The sequence below is a fragment of the Pleurodeles waltl genome, chromosome 3_1 (genome assembly GCF_031143425.1).
Source record: "Pleurodeles waltl isolate 20211129_DDA chromosome 3_1, aPleWal1.hap1.20221129, whole genome shotgun sequence".
Lineage (NCBI taxonomy): Eukaryota > Metazoa > Chordata > Amphibia > Caudata > Salamandridae > Pleurodeles > Pleurodeles waltl.
Genome location: NC_090440.1, coordinates 2,005,141,945 through 2,005,167,372, shown reverse-complemented (window position 1 = coordinate 2,005,167,372; position 25,428 = coordinate 2,005,141,945). Strand labels below are relative to the sequence as shown.

Here is a 25,428-nt window from a genome sequence, read left to right as displayed (position 1 = left end):
GACGCATTTTGGGATTGCTTCCACAATATTTGCTCATAGGCCAGCTCCATCATCTAAATATGTTTAACCCATCGAACGGCTATATGAACAGAGCACTGAAGGCAGAGTCCTTGAAACAATTAGATAGATGCAAGGTGATTAACCTTTGAAACAAATGTTCCTTAAAATCTGAAATTTGGAGGGGGTATAACTGTTGGCCAGAACGCCCTCTTTTAATCCAGGGATCCTGAGCAGTTTATTTAATCAAGTGTGCTTGTGTTGGTAGCACTTCTCCCTTGCAAATGCAATGGTTGATCACTGTGCCAACAAGTGGAGCCTCTGCGTGAAAAAGCCCCAATTAAGGAATCATAAAAGCTTTCTAAGGTGGCATTAAGGTCTAGAAAAGTTGCACCTCAAATGCAACATATTGTTAACTGCTAGAATTCAACACACCTTGACTCTGTGGGTTTAACCCTGATATTGATACAGTCTAAGGTACTTTAGTTGTCCACACCCAAACGAATTTAGGGTGCTATTACCCCTCTCCTTCAGTTCTCATTGCATCAGTCAGTGTTGTTGCTATGAAGATCTGTTGCACAGCTGGAAGTATCAACAGTGAGTAGCAACATTTGCTGGCGTCACTCTCGATTATGAAGCTTCTAGTTTGAACTCAGGTGCTCAGTGATGTACCAGGGCACGCACAAGACCTCATCCTATGGATAATTGTGCCTCATGTCAGTATGGTTATTGCCATTTCAACAAAGTTTCACATCTACACTAGCATCATGAGTAGTGTTATTCCAGTACACCTTCCTCAGTGTAACACAATACAACGTGTATTTCTATAAACGATCATACCCAATATAAGTGTGCAACCACCCACTCTGACTGCAAGTGGGCAGTGGGACCTTGTGGTAATGTTGCTGACGTGTGCTGTATTGTCAGAGTAATTTGCTGCTGTATGTTTAGCCCCAGACTCTAGAATAAGCTTCCTCTTGGTACTATGATCCCTTCCCTCCTGGCCTGGCACCCCCGAGACAGCCCATGCGTTCTTAGGAGTTGTACAGCTCTTTGCTACCATCCCAGCGTTAGCTGAACGTTTGATTGTCAGTAGCACTGAAAAGAGCAGATGTGGTTGTGTTTGTTTTTCTTTTATCGCCAAACTCGCGCTAAGGCATATTGTTTAGCCACAGCCCATCAGTCGCCAAACTTGTCACGCGTCCCTAGTCTTAAACCCTCTTTTATTTTCTTCTCCTCGAAGGCTTCGGGCTGAGCTGGAAATGCACACCTTGACGAATACTTTTTGTCCTTTGTCTGCCGTGCATTACTGGAATATTTGCTGAGATGTGTATCTGTGCTTTACTCCTGTTTGAGTACCTGGCAGGTTGCGAGGCAGGCCCCAGTGAAAGCTTGCTGGGTTTTTCTAAAGCTCGGCTGTGTTAGCTAGTAATGAAAGTTAATCCCTCTCCTGAAAGTATGTTTGTTGTGCTAAACCCCGTTCACACAGCCGCCTCCTTTCTGCAGCTTTTACTTGTGTTTGCTGGCCCTTGTTTTAGGAGGCTTTTCCAGTTTGCTGCATTTCAGCCCAGCCTGGCTGCTGCCGTGTCATGTCGAACAAAGCCGTCTCATTAAGTCTGCGCCCTCCTCCTGAAATGTGCCTCCTTTCTCCGGCTAGGTGTTAAAGACTTGCTATTTACAGTAGGATTAAACCCAGTTGCCTGGTAAACATATTAGGGGACGCAGTAAATCAGATCAGGGCTTGTAAAATAAATGTTTTGTGGTCATGTCACAGCAAGGTGAGGTTCCACGACCCCCCACCCTCATTACAGTGTGTATAGAAAGACCTCCCCGCCCATGGAGGGTTCGCGGAGCCACTCGACTCTGCTAATGTTCAGTCCTGCGCCTGTACCGTTGATCCAAACATTGATCTTAGAATAGTAATATTTTGGTTTACACAGTAAAATATTTCACCATGGAGGTGCTGAGGTCCAATAGGTAACCACAGTACAACAAGACGCTTGCCCCACGTTAGTGAGGCAACGCATTTGGTACTAAGGATACTATTTACTGTTTGATGTATGTTGATGACATATACTACAGACTGTACGTATGTGCAAAATTCAATATTCCATTTTCTCACAGATGTCCAGCAGCTCATATTTACATCTTTACAAATGTCTGCCAAACATGCAGCACAAATTCAGATAGAACTGCTCAGTTAAGGACAGTGTTAACGTCGGAAATATGTGCCTCTGCCTTCCTATGTCCTTTTGCCAAGCTTGCGGCGGTTATGCATGTTTCATGTGGCAACAATGGTTGATCTGTTTGTCGTACTCCTATCATCATCTTATCTGTCAAAAATGGGTACATTGGTATCTGCAGCCAATAAAGATACCAAGGCCCATCTGTTTTGTTCCCCCTGTCCTCCTTGTACTTCTGTCTTTGCTCCTACACTGTTATTGCTCCCCTCTGTCTGTCCCAAGAGTTTTTTGAATTTCATTTACTTTAGTGGAGTATACCACAACAGAAGAGAGCATGAGAAGATGCGCAACTCTTCAGGCCATTCACTGCTTTTTCTTTACCCTAAGTATTACACTATCACAGTCACTTTGTGTTCTCCAGATCTTCCATCGTTTTAACCCCCACCAGGACACTCTGTTTTGCACAGACCACCTTAGAATGTGTTGTTGTGTCAGCTTCCACCACTTCATTTGGAGGGCTGGTTTACATATCCATCACCTTTGTTAAGGAAAGAATTATATGGCCAGGTATCGCAGAGGCCTCCTCCCACCAACCACCACTCACCCCCTCTCCCCACGCACTTCTTAAGCCTACTTTATAATTAAGCCACACTTCTTTTTGGGTTTAGGGGTCGTGAACTCCCTGCCGTATTTTTATTGTTGACAACACATTAATTGATCATAATCATTAAAATTATACACAGTAACCACAGTCACATTCCCAAAGTATTTACAGAGTTTCCGCTGGATGCCTAGCCTTAATAGAGTACGCTAATACCGCCAAATTTCTGACACCGACTAAAAAACAGTTAGTTCCTGCGTACCGCAATGTTGGCTGTTGTGAATGAGCTCATGACTCTTTTATGCTAGTACCCCCATTCCCTGCCCCTCCCTACGCTATGAATCCCAGAGGTAGGATCTCCATCTGGGAGTTCGTGTCCCTTCCCAAATTGTATTACTGTGGAGGGGGCCTGTGTGCCCGCCAAGATACCTACCTCGGGTGCCCCTGCCACCCTCAAACTCCACCCCCCAAGGGCCAGTGCTCGCTTCAAAACTTATGCACATGCGCGGGTGGTTGGACATTTGTATTCCCAGTCATGATCTCGCCCCTCCACAGGCCCACGTAGTCGGCCAACGATGTGGCCTTACCCCCCAGTAAAGGTCCCCTTACCGAGTACGATGGCACAACCAATCAAATAGGTTCTCCAAAAACATTTCATAACCGATTCTAGAAAGATGCACTCGTCTTGCAAGAAGAAGCCCTCTCCATGAATGCAGCCATGAGAGACCACAGCCAACCTTGGAGTCCGAAACAACTTGGCCAGTTTGCTATTGAGTCTTCTCACTGAGTCATCAAGGCTTTAACTGAGAGCCTGCCCTTCCACAGACTACGAGGGATCATGCACAAACCACCTTAGATTGTGTTGTTGTGTCAGCATCCACCACTTCATTTGGGGGACTGGTTTACATATCCATCACCTTTGTGAAGTAAAAAAATATTCATTGTGTTTCTTACAAGGTTGCTCACATCCAATCCCAGTTCTTAACAGCCACTTTTTTCAAGCTGCATCCATTTTATATTTACATATGTGGAAAAAGAAGTGAAAGTCAACTCCTTCATCTTTGCCACATTTATGTATAGGCATTTGGAAAGCATGAACTTTGCTGTAGAGTAACATAGCTCTGAGCTAGCACGTAAGTCCTGCCGTACTGTCCAAAATCTTTTACACTGAAGGAGGATGTCCTTAGGTAGGAAATCCTTTTGCCTGGAAATGTAATGATCTCTGAAAAGGTTGGCCTTTAGGTTCGTCCACATTGGTAAAAGGGTAGGTGCATCAATTTGATATTAATCCAGACAGGACTGGGGTACTATTGCAGGTCTGGCAAAGATGCTGAAACCAGCCCGCTTCCTTCATCTCCGTGCGCAGTCTCTTTTATTCCCATCCATTGATTCCTTCTCTCCTCTAGCCTTTGCCATCTCTGTTCGCTTTCTCCCTCTTTTCTCTCGCTCTTCTCTCTCTTCTCTCTCCCTCCCTGCATGCCACTTAACCCCCGGGAGCTACGGAAAGTGACAGAGGCATCAAAACAGGGGTGTGGAATTTATTAAAATATCTACTTGTCCACGGGACAGGTTGCTTCTCAAATCTACTTGTCCTGTAAAAAGATCTACTTGTCCCTTTGGTGCCATGTAGTGTGGCGCCAAATTATAGCAGCAATCTCATTATGTAAGAGCTCTGATAATAGCCTCTCTGATTATGCCAGGGCTACTACCATAGTAGGGCTTGAATACTTGCAGTTTCAATCCCTACTGTAGCAATTTCCTTATTTTTCCACCTTTCTGCAGATCTGCATACTGGGGCTGGAGGAAGCAGTAAGCAATAGTTCCAGGGCTGGAATGCCTTTGAGTCTGCAAACCTACTAACCTGCATGTTTTAAAGATTTTCACCAGCTTCTCTCTAATATTTTCCCATAATAAGAAAGGGTGGACATTTACTCCTGACAATGGCAGGATTAGAACTTCTTCCAGGGTTGGGAAGAAAGTGGCTGGAGGGAAAATGAACTTGCAAATGCTCAATAGATTTTCACCTGAGCAAATCTACACATGCGTATTTACCCATGCTAAAATACAGTTCACAAATATTTTATAGGGGTACGACATATACCATGGGTGCACTTCTGTGACTTTCTTTAAGAATTTGGGGCCGCATGTAGGTAGGTTCAGATTTGTGACCCGCAAATTGCGAGTCACAAATCCGAATGTAGGATGGTGTCCCTGACACCATCTGTGATTCGCAAGGGCTTCGCAAATGCATACCTCATGAATAATCAGGAGGTGGGTCGTAATTTGCGACCCCCTTGCGAATGGCGGCCTCACAGGGATGGTGGCCTGCTGGAGACAGCAGACCACCATGTCTGTGACTGCTTTTCAATAAAGCAGTTTTTTGTAATGCAGCCCGTTTTCCTTAAAGGAAAACGAGATGCATTACAAAAACGAAAAATGAAACGTTTTCGTTTCATTTTTTCAGAGCAGGCAGTGGTCCGCAGGACCACTGCCTGCTCTGAAAAAATGTTTACAGTGACATTCACAATGGGGAAGGGGTCCCAGGGGGACCCCTTCCCTTTTGTGAAAGTGTTAGCACCCATTTGAAATGGGTGCAAACTGCGATTGGTTTGCGCTCGCATTCGCAAAACAATCCTACGTTGCACAGCGAGTCGCAATTAGGAAGGGAACACCCCTTCCTAATTGCGAGTCGCAAACCCGTTTTGCGATTCGGTAACCAGGTTACCGAATCGCAAAACTGGGTTTGTGCATCGCAATGTGCTTTTTGCACGTCGCAAACAGCGAAAGTCGCTGTTTGCGACATTCAAAAAGCTACCTACATGTGGGTCTTGGTCCCTAATTAGGTCTGGTGTTAACAAAGACATTTTGTTTTTATTAAACTTCTATTTCTCTCTCTTTCGGCTGGCTTTACTGTGAGTGATCGCATTCTTCTCTTCCACAAGGAGCATATTGGCACACAAAGTAGTTTTGTTCAGTGTCAGGAACTACAGTGGCAATCAGTGACGTAACGAAACTGGAGGGTGCCCCTTTGCAAAGAACATGGAGTAGCCCCCTCTCCAGACTCACTCAGGGCAGGTGCTGTGCTGAAGGGGCCCCCTGGAGGGCGGCTGCAGGGCCTTTGTTATGCCACTGGTGGCAACATGTGCTTTTAGAGTTCAAAAACGTTTTTTTTTTTTTTTTGCCAGTGTTTGTTACAATGTTGAGGGCCTGGTAGCTCCCACAACAATAAAGTGTTACAAAAGCCATGTCAAAACAAGACACGCATTGATGAAACTAAAAGACTTATAAAAATATGTCAGATCAGTTGGCTTTGTCAGTGTTTGTTTATTTTCATGCTTCCCATAATCGTATTGAAAATGGTTACACTGATTTTCCATTAGAAATATTTTTGGGAAATACTAGCATGCATCAAAACATTTTACTAAATGACACTTCATTTGCATATAATCGGAGAGCATTCTGGGAGCATTATACTTAGCCTCATAGCCTAAACTTTTCAAACATGTGTATACACGTTTTTTTTTTTTTTTGTACTGGAACCAACGTCAGTAGTGAAGTGTGACCTTAAAACATTTATTTACAGCACTCACCCTAATAATGAAGGTTTTCAAATAATGAACCATAAATACAAGTTCGAACAGCATTTTCTTTTGGAAACACATTACCTCAACTGCAGAGAGTTCCACTCTCTGTAAACAGGCAGCCAAAGGGTTTGTGCTGCAGAGGGTTGGGCCTACTTGTCCCAAGGACAAAGTAAACATAAAATCTTGTTGCCCTTGACCCCAAACAAGATGTCCCGGGCGTCGGGCGATAGGAATTCCACATCCCTGATCAAAAGCAGCACTCTGCCTTAAGTAACTGCATCCAGGGGCGCTAGTCCACCAAGGAAATGCACAGGGGAATAAAAGGCCTGTCTGGGGTGCTTTCAGATTCTGCCTGGCTGGAGGCTTGTCTTCTCACTTTCTCTTCAGTGTAGTTTTTTGTTGCGTTTCTAACAATTTATTGGCTTCTAGTGTGGCGCTGCCCACATGAGCTAGTTTGTTTCTAGTTCTGGTGACATTGCATTGTGATACTGCTTAGCTTTGAGGATGATGGAGGCTTGTATGGTGGCAGAGCAGGTGGTGGTAGTAATGTAGTCCACCAGGATTGGACTGATATGCCTAAACCTGTTTGAGTCTACAAAGTACTGCATTATCCCCATCTAGTTGAAAGACTACAGTGGCTTGGACTGTTGGTCTGAAGGCTGTTTCCAGGAGTTAGGATTTCACTTTTTCTAGAGGGAGTGGTGATACCATGCAGTCTTAGTTTTCTGGCAAGGTGAAGCGAGTTTGTATTTTTTATCCAACACTGTTGTGGCCATAAAAATGTGTGTGCTAGTTTGCAAATGATATCACTGGTGATCAGGCCCAACAATTCCTAAGGGGATTGCAAGGCCTTTTTGATACTATTGCTTCATTTGTGCAGGTGATTGCAGGTGGTTGGCACAGGCACGTTTTTCTGGGGTCAGGGAATTAGTTTCCATCACCAGACTTTGACCTAGAGCAACAGAAAGAATGAAGTACGCAAAACGAATAAAGTATGAGGAAGTGAAAAGTATGAAAATGGTGACAAAGGGTATGTGTCGTGCTAGCAGTCATGTACAGGCTGACCTGTTGATTAAGTGTTCTACTCTGTTTAGAAAGATTGAGATGTATGGTTGTGGTACTGTTGTGAGAAGAGACTGGCTGAAGGAGGAACTCTATAAGATCACGACTAGAGATGAAGGGTGAATTGCTAAGTTACTTGAGCTATGGTGCACCTTCCTAACAAGGAAGCGGTCATGAGTTTTGTATCTCCTTACTGTCTAGAATGGCCAACTGCATTTGAAATTTTTTGAGATACTTTGCTCGAGATTTCTTAACTTTAGGTGGAACAATATAAAAAATAATGTGAAAAAACAAAGCTATAGAGAAACAGCAGAATGGAAAAAGTATCGACAGGAGATCAATAAAGAGGTAACAAGCGTAGGGTAGTGGAAGACAGAGTGATGAACTGGAATCAAAACTAGACAGTTTTTGGCAGCCTTAACGTCCAGCAACGTAGTCTGTTGGCTCCAAAGAAATAAATTGGGAATCTGCACTCATATGTCATAGGTGTGTATGTTTTTTTTTTTTTTAACAAACTAAGCACTGTTGTTATCCCGTAGGGAATGACTAGCCCTTAGTATAGATGCACTGTCTACATGATTTAGGCATTCAGAAAAATCAGTGTGTAATGTAGTGTAACCTTTACATGTAAGCTGCTGTTACATTCTTTGTGGTGAAACCACATTATAATCGCATAGATTCCTTTCGGAGGCAATTTTTTGTGGCACGGACTAGGCTGTGGTTGTAGTAGGGAGAGGGCACAAGGTATAACAAATATTTATTTCAGGTGGATACTCTCTCTCACCTACTCTGCAGATCTTCAGATGTGAAAAATCCACCACGTCCAGGAATTTCATTAAGACCGGCAGGTTTTAGTTCTGTTAATACTCGCGAATGCAGCTTATTGTCACATGACATCTCAGCGCGCAGTTGTATGGTTGTTAACGGCACCGTGTGCACTGGCATGCTCACTGCCTTTATTTTTTTTAGTAAGCACACATTTAAGGTGCCCAGAGGGGGCCAGTAAGTGATGCTGATCAGTGCGATTGCTTCTTCTCTTATGTGCATGTCTAGTTCATCCCAACAGTTCTAGCATGTGCATTTTATGCCACGGTTAACATGCTCGAGTTGGATTAAAAAAAGATATAATGTACATTTTAGTTTAAGCAATGTGTAAAGTTCCCAATAGGTTTCTAAGTAGCATGTGTTGCATGTTTAGTACCTTGATAGAATACCTTGAAAACACGTTGGGTAGTGTCTGACTTCTTCTGATAAGCTACAGATTGTTAGCTGAGAGTAGGTTAAAAATTGATAAAATAGTTCAGTGGTTTGAGCTTTCACTCCAGCATAATCTGTAAAACGGGGGTTCAGATCAGTCAGGGTCTGTCCACCTTTTTACCGTTTCAAGTTTCAAGTCAAGGAAAAACAACATTTTAAGATTGATTTAAAAAAAAAAGTATGAATTAATTAAGTTGTGTTTTCCAATTAAATCAGTACTGTTTTCTGTATTATATTTGTTGTATTTATTACCCTCTTTACTTCTGACAGGTCCAAGACATATGCTTCAGCCATGACTGCCGTTGGGTCGTGGTAAGCACTCTGCGCGGCACCTCTCATGTTTTCCCTATCAATCCTTATGGTGGACATCCATGCGTTCGTACCCACATGTCTCCTCGTGTTGTGAACCGCATGAGCCGCTTCCAGAAGAGCGCAGGCTTGGAGGAGATTGAACAAGAACTGACATCAAAGCAAGGAGGGCGCTGCAGCCCAGTGCCTGGTTTATCCAGCAGTCCTTCTGGCTCACCAATTCACAGTAAGTACCTCCTAGATGGTTTACATACATGTCTGATTGCATACACCTGCAATGAATGAATGAATATTCTAATGTAGTACAGCTCTCTGGCCTGAACCACCTTGAAGAGCTCCAATTCAGTTCCATTTTTTTTAACTTCTAGAGCTCTCACTTCATGAAATACAACAGTTTTTCTGATACTCAGTGCTTTTCTAAACTAGTTGTATGCTTACCATAGGGACTGGCTGTACAAAAATGGGTGTGTGTGGTATTAAGACAGTTTTAAACCAAGGCAATGCAGTGCTACAGAGGGAGTCCAGTCTTGTTTATCTACAGTATATTAGTAATAACTTTCCCCTCCTCCTGTGCCGGGCATATCTTTTCCAAGCAGCCCTGAGTGTATTCTGGGCAGCATTTAATTCTCCACCCTCCTACTCTGTATATTGAGAAATAAGACCATGCCTTAATATTTGAAAATTAAGCATCCTATTGATGTTGATGGGTGATTATTATGTATTTTAATAACTTTTTCACCTTTTTATATAACGTAGGTCAACCAGTACGTCGCCTTGATCACTCTTGCCTCATTATAATGTTCATTTATGATTACAAGGTGCCTTATTCAGCCTTTCATTCTTTCCCTAGGATAAAGTAGTATACATATATAATTTTAACAATTGTGAGCACTACAAACTGAATTGCCACTAGGTGCATAACTATGTGATTGTTATTGCCCTTTGCTGATAGCATTACAGTGGTAGGGCCCTCTGCAATTGGTGTTGTCCCAGGATTGGGTCAAGACTATCAAGGACAGAATATAGAATGGTCACAATAGCGTGAGTAGAATTTGGAGGGCCAAAATACCGACAGGTACGTTTGTATAGATTTTCCATACATAATGCCACATAAACTTACCTTTGTTTATATATGTTTGATGGCATTTGTAGCTTCAGATACACATGCTATGCATTATTCCGCCATCTAGTGTTGGGCTCGGAGTGTTACAAGTTGTTTTTCTTCGAAGAAGTCTTTTCGGAGTCACGGGATCGAGTGACTCCTCCTCTCGGTCATACTGCGCATGGGCATCGACTCCGTTGTTAGATTGTTTTCTTTCCCCTGTCTGGTTCGGACTTGTTTCCTCTCGCTCCGAAATTTCGAATCGGAAATTTTAGAAAACTCCCTTAATCGTCAATATTGTTTCAATCGCGTTTCCACTTAGCCTCAAACCAATAGTACAGTCGAAAAGTACATTTCTCCCTTCTGGGCACGTGTGCCGGACTCGGGCCTGTTCGGGCCTACCACATCGAAGCCTGATGGATCGGACTCCATTTCGATTTCGTCCCCGATGCCTCGCAAAATTTCCATACACAGACGAACACCTTGTGTGTAATCTGTGTCTTTTTCCAGATCACAAAGAAAAGGATTGCGAGGCCTGTAGATCGTTTCAATCCAATTAGACCCTGTGTGATCGGAGAGCCAGAAAATTGGAAATGGCGTTGAAGAGTACAAAACATCTCAACACCATGGAGGAAGAATAGGCGCAGATGGTGGTTTCCATCAGAGACACCGACACAGAATCGGAAGAAGATAGGCCTATCACTGCTGGTCAGCACATGAGTACGTCAGCCCCTACGCCCACTTATAAAAAGTCCTCGAAAGCCTTGGGTACACCACTGCCAGAGAGCCATGGTTCGACCTGAAAAAAGACTCTTGTCAACCGACCTTCGGGTTCGGCGTCGAAAAAGGCCACTCCTCCGTCTATATCGGAGTCGAGTAAGTCCGTCAAAAGTTCAACTTCCGACTCAAGCAAGTGTCCTCCCTCCTTGGTGTCGAAGCCTCGACGCCCTGCTTCAAAGCCGAAACAACCGGCTGTATTTTTGGGCCTGAAAAAACTACCATCTTCGAAGCTGAAAAAGTCTTCTTAGTCAGAAGAGCAAGGACTTTTGAGCCATCTTAAACAGAGCACAAAATCACTGGATGAACAGTTTTATAGACCTTCTGATCATGTTTCTGAGGAAACTGAGATCCAACCTATCCTTGAGATCATGGATGGAAGACAATCAAGAATTCACATCCATAAAGAAACTGGCAGAATAATTACTGCACCTCCTCTACAGACGAAGAGAAAGTTGGCCTTTCAAGAACATTTAGACACTGCTCAACCACCAGCAAAGATTTATAAACAGAAGGAGAAACCATTACCTATCCATACTTCTCCCCCTCATTCACCACAACTTTCTTTTTCGCCACCACCCACTATCCCGCCACCTTTGCCTTCACCAATTCATTCACAATATTCTCATGGTGATACAGTAGATCATTGGGATCTCTACGATCCAGATCCTATTCTGATAATGACCCAGACTTATACCCTTCTAAGCATTCTCCACCAGAGGACACTACTGCATTAATGCAGGTTATTTCCAGGGCAGCAGCGTACGATGGGGTGCTTATGCACACTGAACTCATAGAAGAGGATTCTCTCTTTAACACATTATCCTCCACGCACTCAAAATACCAATGCCTTCCAATGCTAGCTGGCATGATTAAACATGCAGATCAAATATTCAGTTAGCCAGTCAAAGCTAGGGTTATAACACAACACATTGATAAAAAAGAATATAAACCTTCTCCTACAGACCCTGATTATATTACCCACTAGGTTCCTCCAGACTCAGTGGTAGTGAGTGTTGCTAAAAAGAGGGCTAATATCCAGTTGTCAGGGGATGCACCTCCCCCTGACAAGGAGAGTAGAACATTTGATGCTGCTGGTAAGAGGGTAGCGGCACAGGCAACCAACCAATGGCGAATTGCAAACTCACAAGCCTTGCTAGCTAGGTATGATAGAGCCCACTGGGATGAAATGCAGAAACTCCTACAACACCTCCCAAAGGAACACCAAAAAAGGGCACAACAGATCGTGGAAGAGGGTCAGGCCATAAGCAACAATCAAATACAGTCTGCAGATACAGCAGCTAGAAGCGTGAATAATGCCATCACTATACACAGACTCGCATGGCTACGTTCCTCTGGTTTCATACCAGAAATATAGTAGGTAGTGCTGAATATGCCTTTTAATAAAAAGCACCTGTTTATCCCTGAAGTCGACATGGCCATAGAAAAACAAGGGCAACAGCAGTACCAAAGAGGGGGATTTAGAGGGTCTTATAGAGGCCAATACTTTAGAACTAGAGGCAAGTTCCAGGCTTCAAAACAAGCCACTACCCCATCTAAACAGTGACTTATTTACCATCCCTCAACCCCACACATCTCCTATGTGGGGCAGACTGCAGCAATTCCACTCCCATTGGCAAAATATCACCACAAACCATTGGGTATTGTCAATTATCCGCAATGGTTATTTCCTAGAATTAATTTCTACCCCTCCAAACATTCCTCCACGTTACCACAAGCTCTCCCCAGAACACAATGTTCTAATACAGCAAGAAGTACAATTATTGCTACTACTAAAACAGGCAATAGAATTGGTCCCACATGCTCAACAAGGAACAGGAGTATACTCACTATACTTCCTCATTCCCTAAAAGGATTGCACTCTCAGGCCCATCCTAGACCTCAGATCCCTAAATCTATATATCCTGTCAGAACATTTTCACATGGTAACTCTGCAGGACGTCATCCCACTACTACAAAAACAAGATTACAGGACTGCATTAGACCTCAAAGATGCGTATTTCCATATACCTATCCATCCAGCTCACAGAAAATACCTAAGGTTTGTGATAGCAGGAAAACATGATCAATTCAAAGTTCTACCATTCGGCATAACAACAGCTCCAAGGGTATTCACAAAATGTCTAGCAGTAGTAGCAGCCTACCTAAGAAGGCAACACATACATTTCTTTCCATATCTAGACGATTGGCTAATAAAATCAAGCAATTTTATACAAAGCCAACAACGCACTCAATACGTAATAGAGACCCTACATACACTAGGGTTCACTCTCAGCTACCAAAAATCCCATTTTCAGCTGGCACAGGTGCAACCTTACCTAGGTGCTATTTTAAATATGCAAACAGCCTTAGCCTCTCCAAATACACAAAGGATACAAGCTTTCCAAAATCTCATACCACAAATGTAACAAAATTAGCCATACATTGTAAGATTTATCATGAAACTCTTAGGAATGAATGATGGCATCCTGCATAGCAATAGTACCGCATGCAAGACTAAACACAAGGGCACTACAACAGCGCCTCTCACAGCAATGGTCTCAAGCACAGGGCCAATTGCAAGATCTAGTGGTGTTAGACTGTCAAACGCACAAGTCCCTTCAATGGTGGAATCTGAGCAATATAATGAAGGGGCGGTCATTTCAAGACCCTGTGCCTCAGACCACAATAACAACAGATGCATCAATGATAGGTTGGGAAGCTCATCTCAACAACTTTACCATTCAAGGGGAATGGGATTCAAATCAGCAAACTTTTCACATAAACTATTTAGAATTATTAGCGGTGTTCCTTGCCCTAAAAGCGTTTCAACCCCTTTTCAAACACAAGATTGTTCTGATAAAAACAGACAATATGACAACCATGTATTACCTGAAGAAACAAGGTGGGACACATTCATCTCAATTGTCTCATCTAGCCCAAACAATATGGAAATGGGCAATTTACAATCACATTCATCTATTGGCAGAATACATTCCAGGAATACACAGCCAGCTAGCAGATCTCCTAAGCAGGACACACCAACAGACACACGAATGGGAGATTCACTTATAGGTACTTCAACAGTACTTTCAAAAGTGGGGAACACCAGAAATAGACCGATTCGCAACAAGCGAAAACGCAAAATGCCAAAACGTTGCATCCAGACACCCACATCCTCTATCCAAGGGTAATGTTCTATGGATCAACTGGACAGGGATATTTGCTTATGCTTTTCCCTCTCTCCCACTACTTCCCGTTCTTGTCAACAAACTATGTCAGACCTCTCTCACCATGATACTCATAGCCCCAACGTGGGCACAACAACATTGGTACACAACACTCCTAGACCTGTCAGTAGTACCTCACTCCAAACTTCCAAACAGACCAGATTTGTTAACACAAAACAAAGGACAAATCCCAGTGCTCTCAATTTAGCGATTTGGCTTCTTAAGTCATAGAGTTTGGATCCTTAAAACTTCCATTAGAATGCATGACAAGCACATAAGCCTACAACTAGGCATTGCTGTGCTAACAAATGGAAAATATTTGTTTACTACTGTCAATCTAAGAATACTGATCCACTTACAGCATCAATACAAGATATTGTATGCTATCTACTTCATTTGCAGAAGTCAAATCTAGCTTTCTCATCCGTTAAAATCCATCTTACTCCAATATCAGCATACTTGCAAACTATTCAACATACCTCTCTCTTTAGAGTCCCAGTCATAAAAGCCTTCGTGGAAGGACTAAAATGAATTATTACCCCTAGAACACCACCTGTTCCTACTTGGAATCTAAATATTGTATTCACCAGACTGCTGGGCCACCTTTTGAACCCATTCATTCTTGTGAGATTAAATTCTTAACATGGAAAGTTGCGTTCCTAGTAGCCATTACTTCATTGCGAAGAGTTAGTGAGATACAAGCATTCACTCTTGAAGAAACGTTTTCCAAGTACACAAACATAAAGTTGTACTTAGAACAAATCCCAAATTTCTGCCAAAAGTGGTATCACCTTTTTACATAAACCAAACACTGGAATTGCCAGTCTTCTTTCCACAGCCAGATTCAATTGCAGAAAGAGCCCTTCATACTCTTGACCTTAAAAGAGCTCTAATATACTATGTAGATAGAACCAAAGCATTCAGAAAAACAAAACAGCTTTTCGTGGCCTTTCAACAACCATATAAGGGGAATCCTATCTCTAAGCAAGGGTTGGCAAGATGGATTGTTAAATGTATACAAACCTGTTACATTAAGGGAAAAAGACAACTTTTAATCACATCTAAAGCAAATTCCACTAGAAAGAAAGGCGCATCTGAGGTATTCTTAGGAAGCGTACCAATGGCAGATATATGTAAAGCTGCCACAAGGTCTGTTCCACATACTTTTACAAAACATTATTGTGTAGATGTATTTTCAAAGCAACAGGCCAATGTTGGTCAAGCTGTCTTAAGAACATTATTTCAAAAAACTCCAACTCCTACAGACTAGCCACCGCAATTTTTGGGGAGGGTAACTGCTCTGTAGTCTTTGCATAGCATGTGTATCTGCAGCTACACATGCCATTGAACCGAAAATGTCACTTACCCAGTGTACATCTGTCCGTGGCATGTAGTGCTGCAGATTCTCATGCACCCTCCCTCCTCCCCAAAAGCCTGTAGTCGTTGCAGTTTTTTCTCTTTTGTACATATGTAGATACATTTACATTTGCATGGAAATCCATTCTTACTTACTATTTCAATACAACATTTATATTATTATACTCTATCACTTCTTCCTACACCCTTTTGCGGAAAAACAATCTAACAACAGAGTTGATGCCCATGCGCAGTATGACCGAGAGGAGGAGTCACTCGATCCTGTGACTCTGAAAAGACTTAGAGCAATAATGCATAGCATGTGAATTAAGTAAGGTGTCTATCACAATGCACGATGGCGGGTGGGTTGGATGCAGGGCCTGGCTTGGCATTGTGCTGCCCTTTTCCAAGATTGCAGCTCTTGCCCTCCCCCGCCATCCATTGTCCAAGTCCATGCCCCTGCTCCCCAATTACAGTCCTGTGTTACCGTTGTTCTGCCACTGCCATTTCTGCCTGCCCTGAACAGTTAGCTTGCTGCCCCATCCTTCTCCTCTCTACCCTCTCTTGTCCAACTTCATGCACCACCCCCCTTCCTCCAGTCCTGCCCACAATTTAGCTTGATATCCCTCCCCACTCCTCCTGCCCCCTACTGCCCAATTCTATACCCCATCATTGCCCTCTTGGTTAATCTCTGTGCTTAATTTGCGCCCCCTACCCTCCCTCCTCCTGCCCTCAGATGTCTGTGTGCATGCTCCTGCTCCCTCCTTTTTGGCCAACATGTTCCAGTGACCTGCCACTGCCCCTCCTATCTACTCTGAGTGCCCTGTTGAGCTGCCAATGCCCCTCCCACCTACCTAGAATGGTCAGTTAGGTGCTGACTGTCCCTGCCACCTCCCCGCTGCCCGAGTCCTATGCCCTTATCCCCCCTTCATGTCCTCCATTGTCTGATTTGCTGCCACTCCCTTCTGCCTTCCATGCTCTATTGTGCTGCAACTGTTCCTCCTGCCTGCCCTGCGTGGTCTGTTGTGAAGCCCCTTCCCTTACCCTCTCTTGTCTTTTTCCAGCCCCTTCCCTACTGTCCTCCATGGTCTTTTGTGCTTGTCCCTGCCCCCCTCTGGCTTACTCACAGTGGCAATTGTGCTGCCCCTAACCCTCGCGCTTGCCATGCATGGACTTCTGTGCTCCCACAGCCCTCCCACCTATCCTGTGTGGTCAGTTTGCTCCCCCTGAATCCCTCCCACCTTCCCTCCATTGTCTGTGTGTCTACCATTATAGTTTTATTGTTGTCCTCTATGATGTGTTGTGCTTCCAGCGTCCATCCTGCCTTCCCTCTTGGTCAGCTTGCTGGTTCTGCCCTGCTCCCTTGCCCCCTGCCCACCGTTTTCCATGTGAAGGCCTCTATCCCCTTCCTCCTGCCTTGACTGGTCCATTGTTATGCCCCTGCATCCTCCCTCCTGTCCTTCCCTCCTGTCTGTTATGCTGCAACTGACCCTCCTGTCTGTCCTGTATGATCAGCTTGCAGCCCTTGCCTCTGTTCTCTCTGTTGTCCATGTGCATGCCCATGTCCCCTCCCTAATGCTTTCCATGGGTCCGTTGTGCTGCACTGCCGTCCAGCTTACCCTCTGTAGTGTATTGTGCTGCTGCAACCCCTGACGCCTGCACTGTAAGGTCATTTTGGTGTCCTTGCCCATCTCCTTCCTGCTCTTTGTTATCCAAGTCCATGTCCCTACCCTGTTCCTCCTGCCCTCCATGATCCAAAGTACCATATTTGCCAACATTTTGAACTTGGTAAGAGGAAGATTTTGAACAAAGAAACCTGAGGAATTGAGTTTCCCCATTTACTTACATTGAAAAAGAGGGCATTTTAGGCTGGAGAGAGATAAAAGTAAGCCATTTTGGGCTTAAAAATATTGGGAGTCTCCTGCCTGAATCGGGTCTGTTGGCATGTATGGTTGTACTCATGGGTCTATTATATTGCCACAGCCTCCCTTGCCTGTCTTGCATGGTTGGTTTGTTGCCCCTGTCCCCCTTTCCTCTGCCCCCCCCATGGTCTGTTGTGCTGCCACTGCCCCTTGCACTAGCCAAGCGTTTTCAACTCGTTGTCTCTGCACCCTCCTCCCTACCCTCAATTATCCGAGTCCATGCCCTTGACCTCTGCCTCCCCACAGTATTCTAATGAACAACTAGGTTGCTAACATTCCATATTTGTTACAAAAGTGTGGCACACTGAAGTCATCTGGATGTAATCAACACTGTAATACCTAAAGCATTTCCTTTAGAAGTTATAAAATTAGAGGGTCTTCTTCCCACTGACATTATGGTTAGTGCTATAAAAAGCTAAAATGATGAAATAGTGACAACGCACTTTTAAATTATTTGCTATCTTTGTTTTTTTATCCTATTGATCACTTGATTATATGATACATTTAGGGGAAAGGATGTGGCGTTACGGCCAGAGCTGCAGACTTTGGAAATGGGGAACCAGGTTTGAGTTTCAACTTCGGCTCGACATCCTGTGTTTCTGAGCAAATCACTTAACCTCCTCATGCCTAAAACCAAAATGAATGTATCCTTGTTAATGTAACTGATGATCATGTAAAGCACTCCAATACCTTTGGGTCAAGTCTGCACTATATAAAACTGCAAGAAACAAAAATATTAAGTGTTTTGCACCCTTATGTCATTGGGCTACACTTGGGCTACACTTGGGCTACATTTGGGTGATACCTATGCTACATTGGGCTCTTTTTTCTCTGGTGGCCATCTTGGGGCCTTATCTGTTATGAAGCTCCCTAATTTCCTCATTTGCTGCAGTATTCTCAGTAGAAAATGTTTTCACTTTTCCACTTCGATTCCATCAGGATGGCATTCAGGTGTGCCACACTTTTGGCATAAATTCAGAATGTTAGTCTCTAGTTGCTATTAGAACACTCTAATAAAACTGCTGCTCACCAGGGAGTTAACTGGCAGTCTGCTGCTGGTGTTGAAAGTACATGTTTCAGTCTGCATGTCAGAATGTTTTAAGGAAATAGAAGCGGAAGATATTTGAGAACTCACTTAAAATGTCCTGATTTTTCTTTCTACAGCACTAACCATAATTTATATGACAAAATGAACCCCCTCATTTTGTTCCCTTCCAAATTAAATGTTTTAATTTATGCCAGTTTGATTCAATCAAGGTGACCTCAGGTATGCCACACTTTTGTCAAAAGTAAGACTGTTAGCGCTCTAATTGTTCTTTAGAACACTTCGAGAGTCTGCAGTAGAACACAAGGGAATCAACTGACAGGCGGCTCCTGTTGGAAGTACATGTTTTACTGAGAATGTCAGAATTCATTCTCATATGGTTGAGAAAGATAGTGTGGATTTACAGAAATTATGCTCTTATTTTAGCTTCTGGAGCACATTCACTAACCTCTCTGCGAAAATCATGAGAAAACAATTTTCTCTCAAACATGATTCATGAAATCCAAACAGAAGGCCTTTTCACCCTATAGCACACCACATTTCCTAAAATTAGTATAGTACCATCAACAGATGATTTATATTGTAACTAACATCTGTTATGACCCTTTATACGTTCTCCTTTTTATGATCCTCAAAACCTGCCATTCACTACAGTGCATTTCAGTGGGGTGCTGTCATGTATATTGGTCGCGAGATGGCTGCCAGCACTTCCTGGTAGAAATGCTGACAGCCAATCAGATCTCACCATGATATCAGTGCTTAGGTTTCACACAGATATCTATATTGTTTCCTTTAATAACTCCAAAACTACTGAACAGATTTACACCAAATAACAAAAAGCACGATCTGCGCACCAAGAGGTAACTATAACTCATACCCTCCCCTTGCACTGCTAATTACCCTAAAAATGATGCCACTCATGACATCTTTGATAACATCATTGATAATATCAATGTAATATTTGCAGTAAATATTTTGACGAAAAAACTGTGCATGGTGGAGCCTGAGTTATAGTTACCTTAGAGCACAAGTTATAGTTACGTGAGATAACTATAATTATAACAGGTGAATTTCTGTGGTTTTGTAAGTTTAAAATGTGAGCCTTACTATAACGTTCCTGTAACCTTTGTTTTTTTACGCAAATTTCTATGGGTTTTTTAATTCTATTTTCTAACTATAATGCCCCTGTAACCTTTGTTTTTGTGTGAATTTCTACGTTTTTGTTTTAAAGTATAGTAATTCAAACGTTAATCCAACCACCATCGTGCACGGCCTTTGGCGATTGGCTGCAGAGCCTATGCTGACCATTTAGTAGGGCTTAGCCTTCTAGGAGTGGAAAGGGTAAACCAGTTTTGACCCGTTCAAGTAACAGAGTGACCACGAAGCTGAAGACAGGATTCCCTAGTGTCAGCTGGGTACAGTGCTTACCACCTCCGGCCCCACCAGTGCAGCCGGTGGGGAGCACCAGCACTTATTTTAGAGACACAGCAAAGAAAGACCGAAAAGCATCACAAAGGTAGAAAGCTGCAAGAGTGAGCTAAAGGGGCAGGGAGTGGCTGTAAATGGATTAAAAATGCCTGAGATGTCTTTAGGTTTAAGCTGCCTCAGTATTCTGTGCTCGCACATTTGAGTGCAGAAGCCGCATGTTTCGGAGGAAAGCTCTGAGTGCGGGCACATTATATTTACAAATTGACCACTGGCTGGGTCCCAACATTTTGAAACAGGAGCTCCTGGGTAATTTTACAGTAAGGCAAAGAGAAAGTGCTGCAAAAGGGGACAGGGAAAACATTTTTAGGATTGGATGATCAAATTCCTCTGATCACTGGCTAGTGCTCAGGGTACATCTGGCACCTCCATCACCACCTCTTCAGAACATACCTGGATCTGAGAAGTCTCCATCTGAAGAATGGGCTCATCAGCCAGTTTAGCTTGTTTCCAGTGGCACTGTGTTGTATGGAATGCTTGAATGAATCTCAGCCAGCAGTAATTACTCAAGTCTGCATCCCAATCCATCATTATGGGTTGCTTGTGGTCCAGTTCAGGGAGGACCTGGCTTGGCAGTTCAGGATTGGCTTTTCCCATTGGAGCATAGTCAAGACTGATTTGTATATAGCTGGTTCCAAACTGAAGTGGCATGATGTGCAAAATAATAGTGGATTGGGATGCTACCCAAGTAATTATCAGCGGCTGAGATTAATTCAAGACTTCCATACATCTCATTGTATATACTTCATTATGTGGCCTTGCGTGGGAAGGGCACGCCCAGACAGGGGTCCCGTGCATGCTGTGTCACTTTAACCAAGCTATATCTGACTGATGAGCCCATAAAAAGGGTGAAATTGCATCAGAGCGGCTTTCAGTGGAGCACCTTGCCATTTTGTTGCAGAAGTTGCAGGCAATAGAAGGGGTACCCGAGGCTATAGAGCGTGTACTGGCCTCTGAAATATGATCTGGTTGTTATTTCTTCTACATCCTCATGCTAAAGGAGGATGGATTCCTTCATCCTATTTTAGATCTCCACTTTCTGAACGCCTTACTGCTTAAGGACAGATTCAGGATGCTCATACTGGCCCAGGTTCTGTCTGCCCTCGATGTCGGCGACTAGATGGTAGTTCTGGACCTGCAGGACCATATACCCATCCTGCTGTCCCACAGACATTACCTGCAGTTCAAGGTAGGCCATGAGCATTTTCAGTTTGCTTTGATCTCACCTGTGCCTTCTGGGTGTTCACAAACGTGTAGGGATACCAGTTGCTCACTGCCTAGATGAACATGGGCTCACCACAGTCATTTGAAGACCCCTTCCAGAAGATGATGAACCTCCTAACATTGTGTGGGCTCACAGTCAACAAGCTGAAGTCCTACCTGACTCGTTCGCAAAGGCTCTCTTTAATTGGCGCCATCCTGGGCACATTGCAGTTCAGGGTCTTGCCTCCATTACAAGTCCAGGACACTCAGGCTATGATCCTGATGTTTGTGCCTAAGCCCTGGGACTAAGTGAGAGAGACACTTTGACCTCTTGGCCTCCTGCATCCTTCTTGTTGATTATGCTAGGTGGCATATACAGGCTCTGCAATGGAACCTTGAAGTCTCAGTAGGCTCAGCACCAAGGGAGCTTGTTGGTTTCCATTTAGGTTTTGTCAGAGACTGCAAAATGGTCTGCAGTGGTAGCTGCTCATTTCCAACCCTTCCCCCACCCTTCCCCCACCCTTACCCGTCCAGAGCTGATAGTGGTGATTGATGTGTCACTGCTGGGTTGAGGAGGCCATCTGGGAGAGTTGCAGCTTACAGGACTTTGTTCTCTGGAGGAAACCTGAATCCACATCAACCGAATGGAGTTGTGGACCATGTGCCTGGTGCTGAAGTTTTTCCTAGCGTCTGTTCAAAGGCAGATGGAAACATGTCCTCAGGGACAACGTTCCCGCCATGTGTAAAAAAGCAGGGCAATGTGGGGTCCTGGGTTCTGTGCTGAGAGGCTCTTTGCCTCTGGAGCTCTCTTTGGCAATCATCTGGTGGGAACTTTGAATGTCATGGCAGAAAACTAAGAAGGCAACGCCTGGCAATCACATAAATGGCAAAGGGCATCTTCCAGCAATCAGGAGAACCCTGGCTGGGCCATTTCACCACCACAAGAATGTGCAATGTTAATGCTTCTATATACTGGACTTTCCAAGAATGTTCTTTTTGGGAGATACGTTCTTGCTAAAGTGGAGCACATGACTTTGGATGCCTTTCCACCTTTGCCTGACCTACTCCAAGTTCTGAAGAAGATCAAGAATGATTGGACTCAAGTCATCAGAGTGGCTCTGGATTGGACCAGGACGGTGTGACACCTGAAACTTCTGAGCATCTATTCCCTGACCAGGCTTCTACTTCTGGAGGATCTTCTGATGAAGAAGCAGGGCAGGGTTCTGCATCAGAGTCTGCACAATCTGCACCTCCATGCATAGAGGTTGAGCAGTGGCAGTTTGTATTTGCTCTCCCTCCTGAGGTCCATTTATGGCTGGTTTCGGGAAAAATGTATGGCCTGGTGTGTGGTCTCTGTAACACAATCATTTTATAAGCTGAACTGTTGGCTATCTTATTTTTGTTTTGTCTTTAGCTCTACAAGGACTTTTAATGGGAAACAGTAAGGGTTATTTGTCGTCCCTTTTGGGCTTGTTACCATTTAATGGACTATCCTTCCTTGTTTAAATCTCCTGTTGTGATGAGGTTTCTAAACATTTCCCCAAAACCCTTTGTGATGCCACAATGGTATCTCAATTTGGCCCTTACTTTCCTCATATGTACTCCCTTTGAGCAGATGCACAGCTGCTCATTGTGTCTTTAGACTGAAGTCTGTGTTGATTTTTGTGATTACTTTAGCTTGTTGCATGAGTGAACTTCAAATTCTTTTGGTGCTGCTGCCCCTGCATTACCTTTTTCCCAGACAAAAATGTTGAGGACCAAAGTGGCCTTCTGGCCAAAATTCATGAATCCTTTTCATGTTGGAGAATCAATCGCCATCCCAACGTTCTTTGCTGTACCTCACCCCTCAAAGGAGGATGGAATACTCCATTGGCTGGATCTCAAGAGAGCTTTTACATCAGTTACACCAAAGACCATGTTGTGAACAATCAGCTTTTTGTGGGGTTCTTTGGGGCCCAGAAGGGCAAGGTACTACGGAAAAGGACTCATTAAGGTGAGGTAGTCCTCTGCATCAAGATCTGCTACAGACTGACAAAGAATCAGCCTCCAGAAGTCATAAGGGCCTATTTCACCATTGCCAAGGCTGCTATCACTGCATTAGGACACGAAGTACCTGTGCTTGACATGCCAGGTCACAATGTGGGCGTCCATACATGGGTGTTCATAAAGTACTACTTCCTTGAAAGACCGGTGCAACGGGAAGGATGTTTTACTTGCCCTGTAAGACTATACAGTCTGACTCCGTTCCACAAACCCTCTTCCTGGGGAGGTACTGCTTTGGTATCTATTTTAAACTGAGAAATCAACTACTAGAAGTTCCCTTTTGTAACTTTTTTTTCTGGTGGATACTGTAACCGCAGATTTCTTTTTGCCTTCCCGTCTTCCCGTTCTATAGAATGGTCTCATTTCAAATCTAAAAAGGTCCAAAGCTAGACATCCTCATTCTGACACTCTGCATACTGTTTTTTTGGCTCTGCTTCTGAGGAAGCAGGCAGAGTTGAGAAAGGGACAGACATCAGCTTGCAGGAATGGCGCCTATATGAGGCTCCTTTTGTCACTTCTGGACAGAATGAAATCAGTGCAGAGCCGCATGGCGCCATCTACCAGCGCACAGGAGCACTGCTGTGTGAAGTTTTCCTGATCAATGTTGCACCTGGGGATATTCTAAAGGTGCAAATCTGCAAATGGGTAGAAAGTCCTCAAGAAAAAGGGTTACTGAAGGTAAGTAACTTGCCATTTTGTAGTATCTACCAGTTCGATTTTGACACCCTGCTCAGCTGGAACGAATGGGACAGATTTTATAAGGATAGTGCAGCAGGTAAAGGAACTGCATGAATGTTTAACTTTTAGTTGAGTAACAACATCTGTTCAGATACAGTAGTATATGCACACTTTGGTAAGTGCTGTATGTAATTACTGTTATTGTGGGCTAGATGCTGCATAGCACTTTGTGCATGTTATGCTATGTAAAATTGCTTTCAAGGCATGTTTAGCTTTTAGAATCAAGATTCCTTCCCTCTTCTTCATTGGTTGGTGACTGCAAATCCCCTAAGTGACATCACTTCATCACAGCCCTGCTGCAAAGAAATACAGTTAGTTAGAAAGACATTGGACAGCCCTTTGAAGAGTGTTCACAAACGTGTTTGATATGTCACAAAACAATTGTGGTTTGGGGTTGTTTTGCTATTTCATGGTGCATCGAACTATGTTGACTTATACATGTTTAACTTGACCGTTTTGACTGATAGTTCTTTTTCCTCTGTGTCTCGTGCTGTACGTGCAGTAAGTGTGCTCCTGGTCATGCTTATACTTCAGGTTAAACACTAAGATCAGTGACATCAGGGAGGCCCAACCAATCCCCTGCTTGATCCCTATTCATCTTGTATCCCAACTGGTAATACTGAGGTTATTACTTTCCACAGTGCAGTGGTCAAAAACTCTTACACACGTCACCACTTGTACTGGGAACTGTTTCATCCATGTGCCTTCTCTTGAAAGCTGCATTATGCATCATACTCTTTGCTGAGTGTCTTGTTTATTTATGTTTTCCTTCTGCTGAAGATTCTGTCATCATCCTCCACTCTTACCCACTCCTACATGCATCTGCCGTCTTCACTTGGGGGTTGTAGCATACGTCTACCATCTCTACCTAGAGCTGCTTTTGCATGAACCATTCTAACTGTGGGCTGTTCCTTCATGCTTGTACCACAGTGCAACCACCACTTTTGCTGGTGTCTTTTCACTGCACCCCCCAACTGTGCTGGGAAGCTGTTTCCTCTCCTTTGAAGTCCGTATAGTGCATTCACTACCTGTATCAATGGTTGTCACTTTTACTGAAAGTCTGTTTCTTATGTCGGTCCCTTACTCTCTATTGACTGCTTGGGGCTGCTCATGCATCCACTGCCCGTGGTGTCAGCCTATTTTATTTATCTGCCTACTCTGTTTGGAGCTGTCCATGCATCTGTCACCTGTTCACTGCATTCACAACAGCAGTTTCACATTTTGTCATTCATTCCAGGTGATAAGTGTGAACAACAGTTTTATGCTAAAAAAACATCACTACAAATAGATGCTTCCACCATCGAGCCATTGAATCCGCTGAGAAGCTCATCGTTTTTCAGTTGCATGTAGGATTAGCTTCCGGCTGATGTAAGCCACTACATACTACTCTCTCTTCACTGAGAGTTGGGTTCTTATGACACAAATGCTGTTGTTGTTGTTGGGCTTTAAAATAAAGGGCTGGAGATCAGTCAACGTTTATGTGGCTACCTCACAGGGACCTTTCTTTGACTTGTCAAAGGCCTGCTGACATTCT

General features: G+C 43.7%; 1 protein-coding gene across 2 annotated transcripts in view; it reads left to right on the top strand.

The window, feature by feature from the left end:
* The window catches only part of BCAS3 (BCAS3 microtubule associated cell migration factor), a 2,570,631-nt gene that overhangs the window by 1,069,525 nt on the left and 1,475,678 nt on the right, over positions 1-25,428 (top strand). For both annotated transcript variants that reach the window (XM_069226456.1, XM_069226455.1), the window contains exon 16: positions 8,955-9,219. In XM_069226456.1, the coding sequence (XP_069082557.1) occupies positions 8,955-9,219 (265 nt within the window). The remainder of the gene's footprint in view (positions 1-8,954; positions 9,220-25,428) is intronic.